The 21,609-nt window shown below is 39.1% G+C and overlaps 1 protein-coding gene and 1 long non-coding RNA gene across 2 annotated transcripts in view; one reads left to right on the forward strand and one right to left on the reverse strand.

Moving 5' to 3' along the window:
- Nucleotides 1–21,609, reverse strand: part of MANBA (mannosidase beta) — a 114,993-nt gene that overhangs the window by 5,529 nt on the left and 87,855 nt on the right. Inside the window, exons 13-16 of the mRNA XM_045820423.1 lie at nt 18,746–18,910; nt 4,633–4,777; nt 1,314–1,456; nt 224–481 (exon numbers count right to left, since the gene is read on the reverse strand). Of these exons, the coding sequence (XP_045676379.1) occupies nt 224–481; nt 1,314–1,456; nt 4,633–4,777; nt 18,746–18,910 (711 nt within the window). The remainder of the gene's footprint in view (nt 1–223; nt 482–1,313; nt 1,457–4,632; nt 4,778–18,745; nt 18,911–21,609) is intronic.
- LOC123806941 lies at nt 15,092–21,336 on the forward strand. The gene is made up of 3 exons (XR_006783548.1): nt 15,092–15,213; nt 15,514–15,636; nt 21,223–21,336. It is a non-coding gene; the product is annotated as an uncharacterized LOC123806941 (long non-coding RNA).

Below are 21,609 nucleotides of genomic sequence, written 5' to 3' on the forward strand. Positions count from 1 at the left end.
GATGAGACAGCAGGGGTAGCAGAAACCAAAAATTTTAACAAATGCTGAATTAGAAATAAAAATCATTTGGCCTTTGCTTCCAGTGGGAAGGAGCCAAAATTCCCCAGGCCTTGGGTATACTCAGTTCCAAGGAAAATTTTTACAAAAAGCATGATGCAGTGTGGCCACCCAGAAGCAGGACTGTTCCCCACGGCCACAGGGACCCCAGCCAACGGGTGCTCACAGTGATGTGTGCCTTGCGGAGCCCCACGGCCTCCTTCAGTGACGACAGGAAGTGATAGTTGGTTGGGCTCCAGAGCTTGCTGTCCTCTGACAGGTAAAAGGAAACCACGCAGCTTTGCCGTGTACAATTCCCACATCTCCTCAGCAGTTCAGAAACCCGCTCCTGATAGAGGAGAACGGCCTCCCCGGCTTTCACCACAAGATGCCGGGTCCTGTGAGAGCACAGAGGCTCCAGGGAACTCCACGCGTGGACTCTCACCTGCGCAGAAACAAGACAGGACAAAAACACACATTCTTGGGTTACTATGTTTTTAGACAATAATAGTAATAATAGTTGAGGAAAGTCAGAATAGCAGGACTGCTAAGAGACTATGAAAACCAGGATTAGCTTCAGCCCCACCAAGTACTAGTCCTGTAACTAAGCAAGTTACTCAGGTTCTCAAAGTCTCCGTTTCTTCCTTTGTAACAGGAGAAGAGCAGCAGCACTGACTTCTCAGGCTGTTGTGAGGTTAAATAAAGTAATCTACGGAGGCACGGGACCGAGGCATTGTAATTATTCCCTAAACGTGATCGATGCTCAATGTCCTACCATCTGTAGCCACCCAAGACCTGGGTTTCTACTCTCTTTTTACCTAGCATTGTTTTCAACCCAAGTCTATTTTTCCACGTACATATTCTGAATAATTTTACTGACTTCCACTCTCACATGTTATTTTTAACAATTTATTTTTAATAAAGTTTAGGCTATTTCCTGCTTTCTATGATTACAAATAACCTTTCACTTCAGTGACACTTTACAGTTTATAATTCACTTTCATCTAATTCTCTTACTACCATAGAAAGCCTTTGAGAAGATAGGCTGGTGTCATTTTACAGATAAGGAAACTGAATCGCCAACACATTAAAGCTTAAGGTCACTGAATAAATGGCAGTTTTACCCTGAATACAGGTATTTTGACTCCGAGCACAGTCCATTTTCTGTTACAGACATTTGACATAAATTAACTTCTCTTTCCCAAAAGAAAAAGAACCAAATAACTACAGAAATAATCTAAACTTCTCTGTCGCAGACAGAAAGTCCAGTAACTTACAGTGAGTGTCACGCTGCAGTCCGAGTGAAGGTCTGACACTCCATAGATGAAAAACACTCCTGTATCCTCAAAACCCACGGGCAACAGTGGAGCAAAGAAATGTCGAGCAAAGTAATGAAGCATTTTCCACTTTCCTCCATACTCTAAAAATAATCAGGAAAGTTAGGAGGCAGGAAGGATCAAGCAGTCGCTCACTGTCCTCCTGGCCTGGCTGGTAGATTTGTCGTGATTCTAGGGACTGAGTGTGGAAGGGCGGCACAGCAAGGTCGGGAACCCACATTTGTTGAGAGCTCTGAGCATCTGGGGCATGACCTCATACTATCCCTACCTCTGGGTGAGGTGCACATTAACATCTCCCTTTTGAATTGAGGAAATGGAGGCTCAAGCAGTTAAGGCAAACATGCCACAGGCAGCGTTGTGACCCAGACTTGACTCCTAGCTATTAGTTTCTCACATGCAATTCTGCTTCTAGGAGCTCAATGCGCCAACGCTCCCTTTTACTATGTACACAGGGGAAGGAATTCAGTAGCACTGGCAGTGAACACCTGTTACAAATATTCATTTGTAAGAATGATTTAGAACTCGAAGTCTCCTTTTCCCACAGGCACAAATCCTCTGAAACAAAACAACCACTACCACTAACATGCAAGTTCAGGCTGGGGGAGAACATCCCAACCAATGACAATTAATGACAGCTCCTCAAGTACAATTACAAGTTGTCAAGAACCTGTAGAATTCTGTGCCCTGTTGGCAAGTCTAGTATGCTAAACCCACAAAGTAAAAAATGTTTCAACATCCCTCTATTTCAGAGACAGAAGATCCTTCCCCATAAAGAACTACATCACCAAACAACTTCCGAGACAGAGGGAGACAGAGACAGAGAGATTCCAAAATTCACAGTGCAAGCTGTTGAGATGGAGCAATGTGGTTGTAAAGTTTAGATAGAATTAATTTATTTGGATTTTGCAAAGTTTCAACTCTCAGCATTTCAATCCCAGTTCTTAGTATTTCCCCTTAAAAATAATGACAGGCTCTGGCTGGTGTGGCTCAGTGGATTGAGTGCCAGCCTGCAAACCAAAGGGTCTCCGGTTCAATTTCTAGTCAGGGCACATGCCTCAGTTGTAGGCCAGATCCCCAGTAGAGGGCGCATGGGAGGCAACCACACATTGCTGTTTCTCTCCCTCTCTTTCTCCCTCCCTTCCCCTCTCTCTAAAATAAATAAAATCTTAAAAAATATATAACAATGAGGGGAGAGGGTTGGAGAACCTTTTCTTCTTAGATTTATAAGAATGAACTAGAAGTTACATTTAGAAAGTTTTTCTCAGAAATGGAAGGTGGCTCAGACTTGAGGTAATTTAGAGACTTTCATGTGTGAAATCCATTACAGAGAAGAGGCTTCTAGTGTATGGTTCCAGTGATTAAGGCCACACACAAATACACTCAGGGGAAGCAACTGAGCAGAAGGTTTCACGGATACACACCCTAGTTACTAATCAGTGACAGAGTCTGGGTATCAACGTAACACTGCATAACCAGCTAAAAATACTATGTGATTCCTGGCTTTTCCATTTACTCTGTAACTGTTCAAGTTTATGAGCCAAGCAATCTTCCCAGTGGACTTTTGTATTGCAAAATTATAACTACAAACAAGACTAATGTTTTTAAAAAGAAATATGTAAGAATCTATAGATTTTTATGTAGCTATTGATCCCGTTAAAGTATCACCGTAACACCCTGACTGGTGTGACACCCAGGTGGTTGGGTGTCATTCCGCAAAGCAGAAGGTTGCCAGTTCAATTTCTGGTCATAGCACATGCCTGGGTTGCAGGTTCAGTCCCTGGTCCAGGCGTGTATGAGAGGCAACTGATCAGTGTTGTTCTCTCAAATTAATGTTTCTACCTCCCTTCCCCTCTCTCTAAAAATAAATAAATCACATAATAACAAATAAAGTACCCCCCTGTCAGATGATAAGAGGTGACACATACCTGCCCCCCACCTGCACATAAGCACTGGATATATTGAGCCAATTAGGCAGAATTAAACAGAGGCTCCAAAGCTGCCTAGAGCAGGAGCAGACAGAGCGTAACTGTCACGGCTTCTCCCTGACGCCTGTTTTCTCTGACAGGTACAAGGAGAGAGTGACACTCTCCATGGAGGCATTGTCTTGTGAGGGTTTAGAAAACAGACAAATTTTTGCTTTGCTCTCAGACTCTAATACTGGGGTTTACCCACCTTCCCTGAAGAACTCATTCAAATAACCTGCATGCAATCATTTAAGGGAAGACTTACAAAAATTGTGCTCTCCCATTTCTTGAACCAAACTCAGCCCCAGAAGTCCTCAACCTTGTCCACAAGCAGAAAGATCAGGGTCAGCGTCTGAGTGTCTCTGAACAACATGTCTTTGTCCAGTTTTGGGTGTTTCAGAAACCTACTCTCCCATGGTCTGCCCGTGATTCTCATTCAATATCCTTTTATCCGGTTGGTGTTGATACAGAGTTTGGCCAGAGCGACTTGGTCAAAACTCCAATTCCCATCAAGTGGGGGCCTGGCACTAATCAAAGCCTGTGGTGAATAAACTTTAGATTTTCTTCCACAGCATGTTTAAGAGCCTCACCCGGCAACATGGCCTTTTTACTTTATGGCTTTGCCTCACTTTTGAGCCAAAACTTTTGTTTATATTAGCTGAACTTTGCATCAAACCACCTCTAGTGAAGGCCAAAGATCACCATTATTCCCTAAGTTTTTAATGCACCAAAGTAGAGTAATTTAAGCTGTGAGTGTCATGCCAAGTCACCTCACCTGCTGCTAGCTGAACTGGTTCATCTGAGAAACCTTCCTACTAGGATATCTGACTCTACTACCTTCCCCACAAGAGATAAACAGGGCAAAGTAAAGATGACCTCATGGACTTGAAGGGGAGGCAGGGAAAGGGACATTGTATCATTCAGCAGGGCCAACCTCCCACCTGGTTGAATTCTCCTAAACAAAAGAAGTGATGCTTAAGTAAATGTTCCTCTGGCCCTGAAAAGTCCTCTAAAATAAATTCAAGTCTAAGCAATTATGCTAAGTCATGTGGCTGACATCTCCCTGCATGAGCCTATCCCCTCCCTATGCCTGCTTTTGTGAATGCACAGCACAGAACTCTCACCCAGGCTGCCTCCAAGGCTCCCGGAAAGACTGTGGAGATGGGGGTGGAGGTGGGGGTGGGGGGCCCAGCTACTGGAAGACTGCTTCACCTTGGCCTCCGTGTCTCCTCAGTGCATCTCCCTACAGGTATTGCTTTCTCTCCCACACACACACAGAATGCTGAAACACTTACCCAGAGAGGCCCAGGAAGGAGCCTGCCAGATGTCATTCAGCTGCCAATACAGTGCCCCCATGGTGTGCCCTTCTCCAGCCACTATCTCGCTGCGACTGCGGCGGTAGAATTCACTTTCTGTTTTGACACACTGGGCCTGCATCACCTGATTCGGGGGGAGAACATTAAAACACAGGTGGTATTGTTTGATGGGGGCTGTCCAGAGTGAGAAAATTACAGGCTTGAGTTGTTTGTTTTTTTAAAGCAGATTGGATAAATCAGGGAATTTGATGAGCTTATATATACTATTATTATACTAGATCTGGAATGATCCCCTTGGCATGAAAGAAGCTGTTATGTATATGAGCTGGTTCGTTTGGAAGGCTTGGTATTTGCTTATTATAACAGCTGGGTAATCAGGGGAACAGGGCGGTGGGAAGGCTCTTTACTCATGACAGTGTCCGGGGGTGTCAAACTCATTTTCACCAGGCGCCACATCAGCCTCACAGTTGCTTTCAAAGGGTCGAATGTAATTTCAACTCCTTAACAGTTAAGGAGTAGTTACATTTATACAGTCCTAAAATTATTTTGGCCCTTCGAAGGCAACTGCGAGGCTGACATGGCCCCCGATGAAAATGAGTTTGACACCCCTGGTGAAGACAATGACAGAAAACAAAAACTTATTCTGGAACAAATGCTATACATAGGGAAACACTAAGTTTTTGCAATGATGGGCTTTACTAACATTTTCAGAGCTATTGAAAAAAAGCTTTATCGGAAAAAGATTCAGTAGGAAAAATAACTTTATTATGAGTCCGATCCTGCCCAATCTTTAACCCCTTTTTCTTCTAGTCAAGCAATTGTTTTTATATCTTGACTTCTGTGAACATAAAATTACTTGTGAATGCAATTCCTTCATTATGGCAGAATAAATGGTATATTGCAGCAATGAGACAAGTTCTTGTTTAAAAGGCAATAAATGACTTCATGCAGGACCCTTAATTACTGTCATTGTCATTGAAAAATCAGTCTCTCGTATTGCGGCTAATACTGACACTGCAGGTCAACACACTCTTGGCTTGGAGTTGTGGTTAGGAAAGGCTGCTGAATGAGAGCTCATTAAGGGAGGTCACCCAGGAGGAGCTGGAGAGACAACCAGAGCTGCAAGGATTCCTCAGTCAGAGAAAAGAACAGCCTTAGAGGAGGGCCTGGATTTTCACAGAGGAAGGAAAAGAAGGATATATGCGTGGCCACTAGAAGACGGAGCCCAGGTGCCTTCCTATAAAGCTGGAAAAGCTCAGATAAAGGTACATCGAGGTAGGCTGGCTATGAAGAAGTTACTGATGAAGTTACAACTTACATGAGGCAGGACCATAAATTTCCAGTAGGGTGAAGCAAGAAGAAATCATAGTCATTCAACAAATATTTAATAAGCGCCTACAGTATATGTTACGAGCTAGCAATGGTAAGCCCCTCTCCCAACCAAAAAGATATTGGCCACCCTTGTGGAGTTTACTGGCCTATGTAGAAGACTGGTCTTAATCCACCAATCACACAAATAAATGTAAACTGTAAGCAGCAATAAGAACTAAGGAGAGGCGTGCAATGTTAGGAGCTTGCATGTTAGCGTAAGTGGGTGTAGCAGACAGGTGACGACTGTCCTCGAAGAAGAGGAAAGGGGAAAAGAGAGTGGCAGGACCTTGCAGCAGAGAGCACACGGGTGAGAGGAGAATGCACAGGGGAAGCATGGCAAGAAGGCCAAGGTGGCAGGGACACACAGGGCTGGCAGCCGTGGGAGAGGCACTGGTGAGGTGAAGGCCCAGACCCAGGTGTTTCTGTGCGGCCTAAAGGTGACTGGAAGTCACGAAAACTTTTCAACTAAAGGGTGAAGTGACCAGATTTGTACTTGTAAAAGACAACTCTGGCTACTGAAAGGAGAATGGATTGCAGGGGGCCGGAATGGGTTTAGGGAGACCATTTAGACAGATATGAAAATCTTCCAAGCAAGAGATGATGTCAGTTGTGAGCAAGTAAAAAAATGCTCTTCTCATTCAGGAACCAAACCAGTGGGACCACAGGAAGGACCACAGGCAGATATGCTCTAAGGAAAGTAAGAATGTGGGGGTGGTTAGGGGCCTGGGTGGGAGAGGTAGAGGGATTGAGGAAAAAAAAAAACAGAAAAAGCTCATGGACACAGACAACAGTGTGGTGATAGCTGGGGGAGATGGAGGCGTGTAAGGGGGATAACAGTGATGGAAGGGGACTTGACTTGGGGCAGTGAACACACAATACAGTGCCCAGATGAAGTGCAATTGTGCACCTAAAACCTGTGTAATTTTGTTAACCAGTGTCACCCCAATAAATTCAAAAAAAAGGAAAAACAAAAGAATCTCACACATGGAGCAGCATTGGGCCAACTCAAAATGACCATTAAGATGCAGTCTGGCCCTGACTGGCATGGCTCAGTGGGTTTCAGTGTTGGTCCACAAAGTGAAAGGTCACAGGGCACATGCCTGGATTGCAGGTCAGGTCCCTGGTTGAGGGCGTGAGAGAGGCAACTGATGGATGTTGCTCGTACATTGATGTTTCTCAACCTTTCTCCCTCCTTTTCCCTCTTTCTAAAAATAAGTAAATAAAATCTTTTTTAAAAAGATCAGTCTGAATACATTAGCACAACACTAAGTCAGAGGAAATGCAATAGAAAAACAGACCTGAGAATGCTGATCTATGTCTGTCAAGCTAATCTGCAATTAAACTCAGATCTCTAGTCAAGTTCCTTGTGAAAATACCAGTCTTGTCTGAACTGAAAAAAGAGACTGATCTACTTCTAAGCCTCAGTTTCTAGGCACAAAGGAATTAAGTCCCTTGAGTAAGTATTCACGGATATGTTGAGTTATTGTACAAAATCAATATTGTACAAAATCACTGATTGTACAAATCAATCAGTGTTATGGAGAAACTTCTAGAAAGCTCAGTGATGATGATCTGCCGAGGAGTAAACACTCAGTAGAAAGTGATACGGAGGGAGCAACAACCATCATCCATCCATGCCCACTAGAGAGTTTTACCTCAATCGGCACAGAAAGTAACCTTCCTGCTCAAAGAGCTGATAAATCTTAACTCATTTAAATCACCCTGAGCCTCCAAAGAATCCTTCACCCACCAAGCTAACTGGACTATGGACATCAAGTCCCTGCCCTTGTCGCACATGCACGTGAGGCCCAGCATGAGAAATCCCTGTTGTCATCCTGAGACTCCTGCAAAATCAGCAGTGCTTTATGGGCCGTGTGAGAAGAGATCATGACAGAAAGACTGAGGAGGTCCTCATCATACCAGTGAGTAACAACACGGCGACAGGGATTCTGGTCACCCCAGACATTTCAGGAGCTGCAGGCCCAGCCAGCACGGGTTGAGCACAGGCACCAAATGGCAACCACTGTGGATACTCCACTTTGGGTAGAGGCCACTTTCTGGAAATCCCAGGACCCAAAGTGTCCAAAGTCTGGGCCATTCCTGATATATGGAAGAAGCCAAAGAACCTGCAACATTCTGACATTACCCACAAGGCCTTGACTCAGGACCTACTCGTAAATGGCATAAAAGGAGGAGTGTTACTCAAGAAGTTTGGGTTTGGAATCACTTTCCTTGGATTCATACTTATAAAGTAAAGTGAATAAGAAAAATTTGAAAAACAGAATTCTCAGGTAGGAACAACAGATCAGTGTATAACAGAATAGGAAATCAAATCATCTCTTTCAGGTCAAAATGAACACTTCCAGGATAAAGCTATAATTATTAGTCATACTCATGCTTGGTTAGATTGAATCTAAAAGACAACCAGATATTTTACTGATGTTCTTCATAGAGGTGACTTGAATTTTCTTTTTCTTCATGGTGAATTTAAGCTTCTTTTCAGGAAAAACAAAAAATCTAATGAACATCAAATTATTTACATCACTCCAAATTCTTTTGCAAGCTTTATTAACAGATGTTGTAACTCATTTACATTTGCAATTTTGTATTCTACTCTCACGTAATTTTCATACATGTACATTTCCATGCACTAGCACATTCTCAATGTTTCTGTGCTTTACGGTTATGTACAATAGCTATATCATAGTTTGCATAATCATTTCCCATTTATTAGGCATTTGAATGGTTTCTAATTTTTTCTTTAAATACAAGAGAAAAGAACATTTTATGTCCCAATTAATTTCTTCACTTGTTGCCTTGCCACTTTTCTTAATGTATGACAAATTTTAAAGTCCTTGGTGCACACTGCTATATAAGATAGCGTGATCCAGACAAGAGGTCGCCATAAACTGGTGGCCTCCAGGCTAAACTCAGCCCCACACAGATTTTGATTGGCCCACATGGCAGGTGTCTCTGTTTCTTCTTGTCAATGTTGTCATTGTTTAATGTCTTGAGTCAGGGCATCTACACTCCATCTTGACACCATTCACAATAATCAGAGTCTTGCTCATTGAAATTACTTGCTTATTGCGTACAGACATTTGAGGGTTCAGTCCCTAAACAGTCCAGCGTTCAGAACTGCAATAATTATTTATTTTTGTATATCTATCCCAGGCTCCTTGCTGTAATTTGCCCTCTCTGATTTAGTAGGTAAATATTAATAACCCTTTATTTTTGTCATTAAACAGTCTTTTTCAATGCAAGTAGAACTCCTAACTCTTGCTAGCAATGAAAGAAAAAGAGTACCAGGCCAGCTCTAACCAGTAGCCTCTCATACCTTAATTTAGTGTGAAGGGGAAACCAAGAGTTTTGAGCGCTCCAGGCTCTACATGGTGTGGTATACTCGGCAGAAGATGGTGCCATGCCGATAACATAGATCTGGATTTCCCCAGGCCAGTAGGCGCCTGTCAGGACTAATGAATGACATGTTTGCTCATAAAAATGCAGAAGGCCGCTGTCCACTACTCTTCTCAAAGAGAAGTTGTACAGTCCCAGATCTCTGGATTGTCTCTGGAACTGCCTCTTTCCCTTTAAAAATTGTACCTGTATTTATTCACTAATGCACACTTCCTTAAAGAGAGCAATATTTACGTATTAAAAAAGATACATGCTTAGGCATTTCCAAGGTTACTCAGTCCCACTGTTAGCAGACAAATGTTATTTTAGTTTCAAAAATATGACTACATTCAGCAGCTTGCCTGATTACACTTAGGAAAGCAGTCTCCTTAGAGAAACAGATGGTGTGGTAAAAAGGAATTGGAGCAGGGCACCGAGACCTAAGGTTCCAATTCCAGCTCTGCACGTGATGGAGGTTGCTAGCTGTCTACAAGAACCCATCCTCCCTTCCTCGTGAGTGACAGAGCTGTAGCTGGACTAAGTGATCCAGAATCACACCCCCTACCCTTGGAACTAGGAGTAGCCATGTGGCTAAGTTTTTCTGACAGATGTGATTTATATCCTTTATTTACTTAAAGTTATCTTGACAATAAGAATCTTCCAATAAAGCCATTTTCTAAACAGATATAATTCACACCATACAATTCACAATTTAAGTTTCTAATTCATTGTATTTTCTTATTAAATTTATTGGGGTGACATTAGTTAATAAAATTATAAACAAGGTCTGTCCAGAAAAAATCCAGCCATTGTTACTATAACAAGAATGGTTTGAGTGACATTGATGTAACCTGATTGTCAGTGTCAGTGGACTAGAATGCAAATGCGTAAGCAATGATGACTTCACTCTACTGGTCAGTAGGTGTGGTAGACACCACTGAGTGAGCACTGTACTGTGTGGTCGTTGTATTCAAAATGACTGAGCAAATAAAGCAATGAATCTGCATCAAATTTTGTATTAAGCTTGAACCTGCCTTCACGGAAAACTATTCAGATGATTCAGAAGGTCGCAGCTATGAGCAACTGGTGATTGGCAGCTTCATCACAACAATGTACCCACTCATGCATCATGTCTCAAGCGGTTTTTTGGCAAAACATCAAATCACCCAGGTGACTCAGCCCTGCTACAGCACAAATTTGGCACCCTGTGGCTACTGGCTTTTCCCAAAACCAAAATCAGCTTTGAAAGGGAAGAGGTTTCAGACCCTCAATGAGATTCCAGAGAATATGATGAGGAAACTGATGGCAGTTGGGAGAGCTGTGTGAGGTCCCAAGGTGCCTACTTTGAAGGGAGCTGAGGCATCATTGTCCTAGGGACAATGTTTCTTGTATCCTATACCTTTTTCAATAAATGTGACTTTTTCATATTACATGGCTGGATACCTTCTGGACAGACTTTGTAGGTTTAAACTTTATGGTTGTATGACACATCCATCTGTATATTGCATGTGTGCCCACCACCCAAAGTCAAATCTCCTTCCATCACCGTATATTTGACCCATTTACCCTTCACTACCCCCACCCTCCTTTCCCTCTGGGAACCAACACACTGTTGTCTATGTCTGTGAGTCTCTGTTTGCTTGTCTTGTTTGTTCATTTGTTGCTTTCGGTTAATACCCCACATATGAGTGAAATTATCGGTTTTGTATTTTTTCTGACTAATTTCGCTCAGCATGATATTCTCAAGACCTATCCATGTTGTTGCAAATGGCAGTATTTCATCTTTTCTTATGGCTGAGCAGAATTCCATTATATAGGTGCACCATATCTTTATCCAATCATCTATCAAGGGACACTTCTGTGTTTCCATGTCTTGGCCTTAGTATAGTTACAGGTCGTGCATTACTAATTCCAGCATATTTTCATGACCCCAAAAAGAAACACCATACTGGTTAACAGTCACTCCTCATTCTTGCCTCTCCTCTGCCTCTGGCAACCACTAAGTCTACTTTCCCTGTTTCTATGGATTTGTCTACTTCATATGACTGGAAGGATGCAATATGTGGCCTTTTGTGACTGGCTTCCTCCACTTAACATAATGTTTTCAAGGTTCATCCACAGTGCAGCATGTATCAGTATTTTATTCCTTTTTATTGCTGAATAATGTTTCATTGTGTGGATATACCACTTTTGTTTATCCATTCATCAGTTGATACATGTTTGGACTGTTTAAAATTTTTGGCTATTATGAAAAATGCTATGAACATTTGTGCACACATTTTTGTGTCAACATATGTTTTCCATTCTCTTGAATATATACCTAAGAGTAGAGCTTCTGAGTCCTGTGATAATTCTGTATTTAACCCTTTGAAAAACTCTTCCACAGCAGTTGTACTATTTTATATTCCCATCAGCAAAATATGAGGGTTCCAATTTTTCCACATCCTTACAGTGATGTTTAACTTTGTGTCAATTTGACTGAACTAAAGAATGCCTGAATAGCTAGTAAAACATTTCTGGATGTGTCTGTGAGGATGTTTCTGGTGATTTGGTAGATTGGTAAAGAAGATCCATCCTCACTAATGTGAGTGAACATCATCCAATCAGCTGAGGGCCTAAATAGAACATAAAGACAGAGGAAAGGCAAATGCTCTCTCCCTTCTTGAATTGGGATGTCCATCTTCTCCTGCCCTTGGATGCTGGAGCTCCCGGTTCTCAGTCCTCCAAACTCCAGGACTTATACCAGTGGCTTCTTGGTTCTCAGGCCTTCAGGCTCAAACTGAATTACACCACTGGCTTTCCTGGTTTTTCCATATTACAGATTAACAGACTGTATGACTTCTTAGCCTCCATTGCCATGTGAGCCAATTCCAATAATAAATCTCTCTCCTTCCCTGGCTGGAGTGGCTCCATGGATTGAGTGCTGGCCTGCAAACCAAAGGGTCACCAGTTTGATTCCCAGTCAGGGTACATGCCTGGGTTTCAGGTCAGGTTTCCAGTAGGGGGGAACATGAGGGGCAACCACACATTAATGTTTCTCTCTCTTCCTCCATCCCTTCCCCTCTCTCTCAAAATAAATAAATAAAAATCTTAAAAAGAAATAAATCTCTTTCTATATGTATTTTTAATTTTTTTAACTTCTATATTCTAGATATCCCACTATCTAGGTATCTCACTGTGGTTTTGATCTGCATTGCCTTAGTTACTAATGACATTGAGCATTTTTTCATGCACTTAATGGTCAATTTCTTCGGAGAAATATCTATTAAAATCCTTTATCCATTCTGAATTGAGTTGTCTTTTTTATTATTATTGAGTTGTAAGAGTTTTTACATATATTTTGGACATTACATTCTTTTTAAATACTTGACAAAAAGTTTCTCCCATTCCGTGAATTATTTTTTCACTTTTGTGATAGTGTTCTTTGATACACAAAAGTTTTTAATTTCAATGTCTATTTTACCCACTGTTTTCTTTTGTTTCTTTTTTCTTTCGTTTCTGTAGTTTTACAGTTTTCATTGTGCAAGTCTTGCATCTTTTTGATTAAATATATTCCAAAGTATTTCTATTCTTTTGGATACTATTATAAATGGTATTGTTTACTAAATTTCATTTTCAAATTGGTCATTGCTTAAAATATAACTGATATTTGTACATTGATCTTATATCCCACAAAGTTGCTGAATTAATTTATTAGCTCTGGCAGGTTTCTAGGCTGGGTTTTTTTCATTGCTTTTTGTATAAGGTCATGTCATTTGCAGAGAGATAGTTTTACTTCTTCCTTTCCAATATGGATGCCTTTTATTTCATTTCCTTGCCTAATTGTCCTGGCTAGAATCTCAAGAACAATGTTGAACAGAAGTGGCAAGAGCAGGCATCCTTATCTTGTTCCTGATCTTAGAGAGAAAGCTTTCTATCTTCGTCATTAAATATGATATTAGCTATGGGTTCTTCATGGATGCTCTTTTGCAGGTTGAGGAAGCTCCTTTATTCCTAGTTTGTTGAATGTTTTTTTTTTTAAACATAAAAGTGTATTAAATGTTGCTTAATGCTTTTTCTTCATATGGTTATTTTTCCTTTATTCTACTAACATGGTGTTTGACTTTCATATGTTGAACCAATGTTACATTCCTGGGATAAATCCCAGTTGATTATGGTGTACAAATTTTTTATATGCTTCTAGATTTGGATGGTTAGTATATTGTTGAAGGTTTTTTCCTGTCTATATTCATAAGTGACATTGACCTATAGTTTGCTTTTCTTGATATGTCTTTGTCTAGTTTTGATATCTGGATAATAATGGCTTAAAAAATCAGTTGGGAAGTAGTTTCTCCTATTTTATTTTTTGGAAGAGTTTGTGAGGGATGGATGTTAATTCTTATGTTTTTTTTAGAATTCATTAGTAAAGCCATCTTTGTAAAGGGAAGTTTTCTTTTAGTACTGGCTCAATCTCTCCAGTTGTTATACGTTTACTCAGATCTTCTATGTCTTCTTGAGTCAGTCTCCATTGTTTGTTTCTCTAGAAATTTGTCTATTTCATGTAGGTTATATGACTTATTGTCATACAATTAGTTACAGTATTCCCTTATTGCCTTTTTATTTCTATAAGGCCAATAGTAATGGTTCCTTTTTCTTTCCTGATTTAGTAACCCGAGCCTTCTCTCTTTTTTTTCTTGGCCTGTCTAGCTACAGGTTTTTCAATTTTGCTGATCTTTTCAAATAACTAACTTTTGGTTTTGTTGATTTTCTTTATTATTCCAATAAGGCCTTTTTTAATGTGCCAAATTTCTGATGTCTGTTTTACTTCAGTGCTGAAAATAGATATTATAATTCAATTAAATACCTCAGTAGCTATAGAATTCCCCTATCACAATTGTGATAGGATATAATATTATAGTTTAAAAAGTGCATACCTGCTCCATTTATTGCCCTGATAACTTGGGCAAAATGCTTAGCCTTTCTGAGCCTCTGTTTCCTCACATATAAAACAAAAATAGTAACACAGATGTCTGGAGATGTTGTTAGAATTCAAGAGAAGGTATGCACAGCACCTTGTGGCCCAGGGCTAGGCATTTAGTACACACCCAAAGAATGCTGATTGTCTGCCTGACTATAAAAGTACATGATGCACATAAATACAATGTACTAGTATGTAATAGACTCTGTTAGTAATCTCACCTTCATTCCCTTCCTTTCCGCACCCTATCCCCATCTTAAAAGCTCAGCATGGCCTGGATGTTCCATCACATCACAGTGCTATTCAAGGGTAACTGTTGTCATCAGTACCTGGACCCTCCCTTTTCTTCTAACTTCTTGTGATCAAGACTTACAACAAAATGGATCTCTAAAGAATATGACTCTCTCAAGCATGCCCCCAAGCATCTAACCCCCATTAGATGCTCAATAAATATGGGAAGAATAAATGAGAGCACTAGAGGGGCTACAAGCAAAGGGGTTTGCAGGGACTGTCATGGCCCAGCTTCCTCTCTCAGTACCTAGTAAGAGGCCATTCTGGCAGAGTAAGTCACTTAGCAGTTAGTTGACATGTGTCAGGGCAGCCCGTCAGTCTTCAGCCAGGCAGAAAGGTATGTGTGACGCAGCTTAAGAGGGTGTGTCTGGTGTGAAGACTCGGTGGGATACAACACAACGGGACATAGGAGAAGAATGAAAGGTGGAAGCAAGATCATTTTGGAATACTAGAAGAATTAAAGAGGTAAGAGCCTTCAGGGATAACTTAAAGAGAAGATAAGGAAGGATCTCAATCTGAAGAAACTTACTGCACAGCCTTCTCAGGTAAGATTTTTCTGATAGTTGTGAAAAAGAATGCCTAATACAATGTCTTGACAAGTGGCACTTAGGCAAGTACCTTGTGCTTCTGAACAATATGGCAGACCATGAGCAAAAGAACAGCAGAGGGAATGGAAGCAGAGAAAATGGACCAAAGAAAAGTTTTACATAGATTAAAGATGATCTGAAATCAAAGTAGCAAGGGGCAAAAAACTTTTTACCCCAACATTTCCTGTTTCTCTTTGAGTCAAGAAAATCCAGCACTAAAAACCAAAATAATCCTAATTCTGATTTCTTTCATCTCAGATGCCATGCAGTGTATCGGAAAGTTCCAAGGTAGAATCCACAAAGCCAGCTATGAGCCAATGCCTGACAGGACATCAGTGCTAAATTGCCAAACAATACCATCACCAACAAAACCCAGCAACTGTAAGTCTACTTGTCCTCACAGTCCCTAACTACCTCAAATACCAACGAGTTCAGAAAGAATTATTTTTGTCAGTTCTCCGAATAGGGTCTTGAGAAAATAGAAGAAAGTAACAGTCATAAAACGAACAGCTGGGAGGAGGAAAGCCAGCATGAAAAACAACAGCTGAAAAGGTCCACACCACATGTGCATGCACACACACACACACTAATAAAGATCTTCCTGTTTCATACATCAAAAGTGAGACTAAAATATTGGTCTAAATTACTAAAATTAGTATATTGGTAAATTTAGTAATTGATTGGTATAAATTACTAAAATATTGGTTATAGAAAACTAATAAAAATGAAGTGTAACACTGTAAAAGGGACAGATACCAACATTATCTTTAAACTTGTGTTTTATGAAGTAATTTCAGAAATTAAATATCACATTGGCAAAACTTCCCTCACTGATAAGATTATGATTGAAACTTTGAAATTCTCTTAACCACTTTTTTTTTTTGCTTTCTAACAAAGGGTATTTTTTTTTTTGGCTTACAGTTTTCTGTTTCAGTTTCCATTTGGGACTTTGTATTCTCATATAGTAGAAAACTGATGAGGGTAGTAAGCATGAGTTTAGTTTACAAACTCAAGTTTGGCAAATTTTTAGGTACTAATATGCAAAAATTTAAATGTAATCATGTTTGACAAAAACCTGTGATCTATTTCAGATCAACTCATGTGGCTGCGATTAGGCTATTTCTCTCTCAGAGCTTGAAACAAGAATGGCAAAGACATCGAATAATTAAGCAGTGGCTTTAATATAGTCTTATGTAGTTCACAGTTTTGTGAAATAAAATAGGCAAACAAAAAAGTAAAGTGGAAACATTCAAATGAAATTATTATCCAGAATTCAGTTTGGTAGTTTCTCTTAAAATTAAACATAAATTTCTCACATAGCTCAGCAATTTCACTCATATATTTTTACCGTAGAGAAATTAAAATAAGTGCACAAAGATTTATATGTAAGTATTCATAGTATTATCATAACAATCAAAAATTCATAATAATCCAAATGTGGCTCAACTGATAAGTAGATAAAAAATGGTATATCGTACAAGATTATACCATTTAGCAAGAAAGAGGAATGAAGTATAGATATACGCTAAATCATAGAAAAACTTCAAAAACATTATGCTCACTTTTAAAAAAGCCCAATGCAAATGATCACATATTACATGATTCCATTTATAAGAAATATTGAGAAAAGTAAAATCTATAGAGACAGAAAGCAGATTAATGTTTGCCTAGGGCTAAAGGTAAGAAAGAGGAGAGTGAGTGGGCACAAGAAATCTTTCTGGGATGTAAGAAGTGTTCTAAAATTGGATTATGGTGACAGTTGTAAGACCTTATAAATATAGTAAAAATCATTCAATTGGACACTTAAAATAAGTGAATTTTATGGTATGTCAATTATATCTCAATAGAGCTGTTTTAAAAATAGCCCAGTAAGGTGCAAAATGTGGCACTCACAGATCTTAAGTATACTACTCAGGGACTTTTAACATACATTTACATCCATGTAACCAACACCCAGATCAAGATACAAAACTTTTTTAGCATTCCATAAAGTTTCCTTGTATCTGCTCCTATGTGCAGTTCACCATCCCACTCCACAGGAAGGCTTACCACTAATTCGCTCTCTACCATCTTGATTCATTTTGTCCGTACTGAAACTTCGGTGTTTCTTTTGCTCACCTTAATGCCTGTGAGATTCATCCAAGTTACTGCTAGCCTGTGAGATTCATCCAAGTTAATGCTAGTAATGCAATGTTTTTTATTGCTGTGAGTATTCATTGTATAAACAGCACTATAATTTGAAGTCTTATGTTAAAGAATATCTAGGTTGTTTCTGATTTGGGGCTATTATGAATAAAGCTGCTATGAGTATTATTTTAGATGTCTGTTGACAGATACATACACTCATTTTTCTTGGGTACACAGCTAGAAGTAGAAATACTGATTCAAAGAGTAAACAAGTGTTCAGCTTGGGTAGAAAGTGTCATAAAATTTCTCTAAGTAGTTAAACTAATTTCTACTCCTACTAACATTATTGAAAAGTTTCAGCTGTCCTACCTCCTCACCAACAGTTGGTAATGTCAATCTTTTTAATTTTAACCATTGTGCTAAAATTACATTGTGTGGAGTTACCCTGGCATGGCTTTGATTTGCATTTCATTGATTAAAAATTAAATTGAGCACATTTTCATATACTTACAGACCATTTGGATATCTTTTTCAGTGGAGTGCCTGTTCCAGGTTTTTGTCCATTTTTAATAGGTTATCTGTCTATTCTTATTGCTTTATGGAAGTTCTTTATTCTGTATATAAATATTTTATCAGATAGATGTATTACAGATATTGTTTCCCAATCTGTGGCTTGCCTTTTCTGTCTCTTAATGGTGCCATTGACATACAAAAGTCCATAATATTAATTAAAAGTCCATAATATTAATATTAAGTCCTATTTATCATTATTTTCTTCCATAGTTAGAGTTTTTATGTCCTGTTAAGAAATCTTTCCCTGTGCCAAGCTAATGAAGTATTCTCCTATGTTTTCTCCTAGAAACTTTATTGCCTTATCCTTCACAGTTGAATCTTTAGTCACTGATCAAATTAACTTTTGTATGTGGAGTCACAGATACCCACTTGATGCAGCACTGTTCGTTGATAAGACTGTCCCTTCCCATGAAATTTCAGTGGCATCGTCTGTAAGTCAGGTGACCACATTGTGGATGAGTCTGTTTCAGGACTCTATTATGTTCCATTGTTCCACTTTATCCTTAGGAATTGCTACAGTCTTAGTCACTGGAAGATTATAGTAATCTTGATCTGGGAAACATTTTAATGCACAATTTTTTGTACAACTTTCTGAGCTATTCTTGTAAGACACATGCCAAAAATTAACTATTTCAGGTCTTACATGTTAACACAGATTTCTTTTGAAGAAGATAAATTCCTTAATTAGTAAAATAAAAAATAGTTTTCACCACATAAGGTTTACAAAACTTATATGATCTCTTATGTTAGCTGCAGGAAACTTTGGAACTTCAGAATGAAAATGCCTTACCTGAGTAAGGTAAATGGTATCTTTGAATGCACGTAATGGGTCTGTGCTTTGAGGGAGTTTGAAATGAAGTCCAGCCTGAAGAAGCATTTCATTGTTACCATTTTCATGATGCTGTCGATGAAGTGAAAATCTGCTTTTATAAGACCAGTCCTCTTTAGATGAAACCTTTTGAGTAAAGAGTAAGAGGTACAAATTGAGAAATTAGGAGTAAAACTACTTTTCTACATATTTATGACAAACCTGAAAGTACTCTACACACTGGAATAATTTCACAGATGTTTCTGCCATCATACATATCGTTGGTGAAACACCAGCCTTGTGCAAAGTCAACTCACAAAACCAGGATTTGTACCTATACCCTCCCTTATTCAAACTTGGAAAATTACCATTTGATATTTCCATTAAAAGTATTATCTAATAAAATACTATTCCTTTTTAAAACATTAGTTATGTGTATGTTCAAATGACATTTTATCTATTTAAGTAAATAAATTATCAAAACTAAGTAACACTCTAGACTGAAATCAACATTCTGTTAAAACTGTAAATTCCTTAACAGGAATAAAACATCACTATTAAGATGGTAAATGCTTTAGCACTTGCTCATTTGCTTCTCTGTGATTACATATATTTATTTGAAATGTTTAATTTTTAATTTCTTTTTTATTTTTAAATCATTTTTATTGTTATTCTATTACAGTTGTCCCAATTTTTCCCCCTTTGCCTTCCTTCACCTATCCCACCCCCAGCTCCCACAGTCAATTCCCACACTGTTGTCCATGTCCATGGGTCATTCATACAATACTTTGTCTAGTCCCTTCCCCTTCTTTCCACCCTTATCCCCTGCCCTCTCCACTCTGGTCACTGTCAGTCTGTTCCATGTTTCCATGCCTGTGGTTCTATTTTGTATGTTAGTTGATTTTGTTCAGTAGATTCTTCGTATTGGTGAAATCAAATGGTATCTGTCTTTCACCACCTGGCTTATTTCACTTAGCATAATGCTCTCCAGTTCCATCCATGCTGTCGCAAAGGGTAGGAGTTCTTTCTTTCCTTCTGCTGCATAGTAGTCCATTGTGTAAATGTACCACAGTATTTTTGATCCACTCATTTACTTAGGCTGTTTCCAGCACCTGACTATTGTGAATAACGCTGCTATGAACATTGGGGTGCATAGGTTCTTTTGAATTGGTGTTTCAGGATTCTTAGGGTATATTCCCAGCAGCTGAATCACTAGGTCAAAATACTGAAATGTTTAATTTTGATATAGCTGAAGACACAAACTAAAAAGTAATTCTCTTTTTCCCTAAAATAAATCTTTTTTTTTAAGCCAGGCATAACTTGTGGGATATTTCTCCTATTCCTTTAAATAAATTATGATCAGGTCAAAGTAAAAAAAAAAAAAAGCCCCCCAAAACCCACACACAGTAATAGTGTCCGTTTACAGAAAAAAAAGGCAATAATTTTGGCTTCTAGGCCCATGATGTAATGCACTATTAGCATTTGATAAAGATATAATTGATGGCTACATCTCAAAATATCAGAGTTTTAATCGAAGTTACAAAGAGACTTTGAAAAAATATATTCCACACCCCCTCAAAAAAACCTAAAAATAAAAAAGTTTAATCCTTGCTCATAAACTATGTCTTATAATTCCCAGCACTGCACAGACCAATCACCTTAAAAAGAAAAGTTATTCTTTAGGCATTTATTTATACTAAATGTTAGTAATGTACATTAACCATACTTAATGTGCAGTTTTTCCAAATTATATATACAGGCTTGCCTGAATGTAGTTGGTAGGGTAATAATATGGGTATAATAATTTATAGTTTTAATTTGAATGATTTACCTAAAATTTCATATGATGTGCTTGAGTGTGATATGGTTATGTTACAAAATTACATACTTGTGGTTTTATAATAAAAAGGGGCATTATTTGTGCTAGACCCTATATATTTTTCAAAACTGTTACCACCAGACAGTTTAGAGAACACATATTACTCCTATTATTTATTTAAAATAGAGGTATTAGTATCAGTCATCCGTACCCACCTGAGATGCACATATCTTTACCAATAATGTTCCTTTTAAAAATTATTCTTCCTTTTTAAAGTCTGGAAATGCACCTCTGGGCCTCTCAGCCCTCTCTCTCATCAGTAATCTGAATGTGTCCCATAATCAGTGAACCTAATCTTCTGTTACGTGGGAAACTTTCTACCTTCTGACAGCTGTGGTTTGGAAGTGTTGCAAATTTCAACTGTAACAATGTCACCAGAAGGAATCAGAAAGTGCCAGGTAGGATTCTGATTGCTTTAAGAATGCTAACTAAATTAATCTTCATAACAATCTTATGAGTAGGCAGTGTTATCACCTCATTTTATAGATGAGAAAACCAACCACAGAAAGGTTAAATAATTTGCCCAAGATTCAAAGCTATTTGTGCAGTCTAATTCAAGCCTCTCCCTCTTTAAACCTAGATGCATCTGAACAAAATAAAACAAATCACATGGCCAGAATGACCTTGGTGAATGGTAACAATAGCTTACATCTTATGGGCTCTCACTGTGTGTCAAGACTGTGCTAAGGGGACTTCCGGCAAGATGGAGGAATAGGTGGACACACCGTACCTCCTCGCACAACCAAGATTAGAACAACAATAATTTACAGACAGAATAACACCCAGAACTGATAGAGGATTTATCTGAATGGGAAGTCGGACAGCCGAGAAGTTGAAGTAGACCCGTACATCCAGACTGGTAGGAGAAGACGAGCCGGGTGGGCGCGGGGCTGGCGCGGGTCAGCGGCGCACGGAGGTCAGGGAAAATTTGGCGCAAAATCGGCGTGACAGCCATCCGGGGCGCAAG

This window comes from Phyllostomus hastatus, unplaced genomic scaffold (assembly GCF_019186645.2).
Source record: "Phyllostomus hastatus isolate PE091 unplaced genomic scaffold, TTU_PhHast_1.1 phas_scaffold_39, whole genome shotgun sequence".
Taxonomy (NCBI): Eukaryota; Metazoa; Chordata; class Mammalia; order Chiroptera; family Phyllostomidae; genus Phyllostomus; species Phyllostomus hastatus.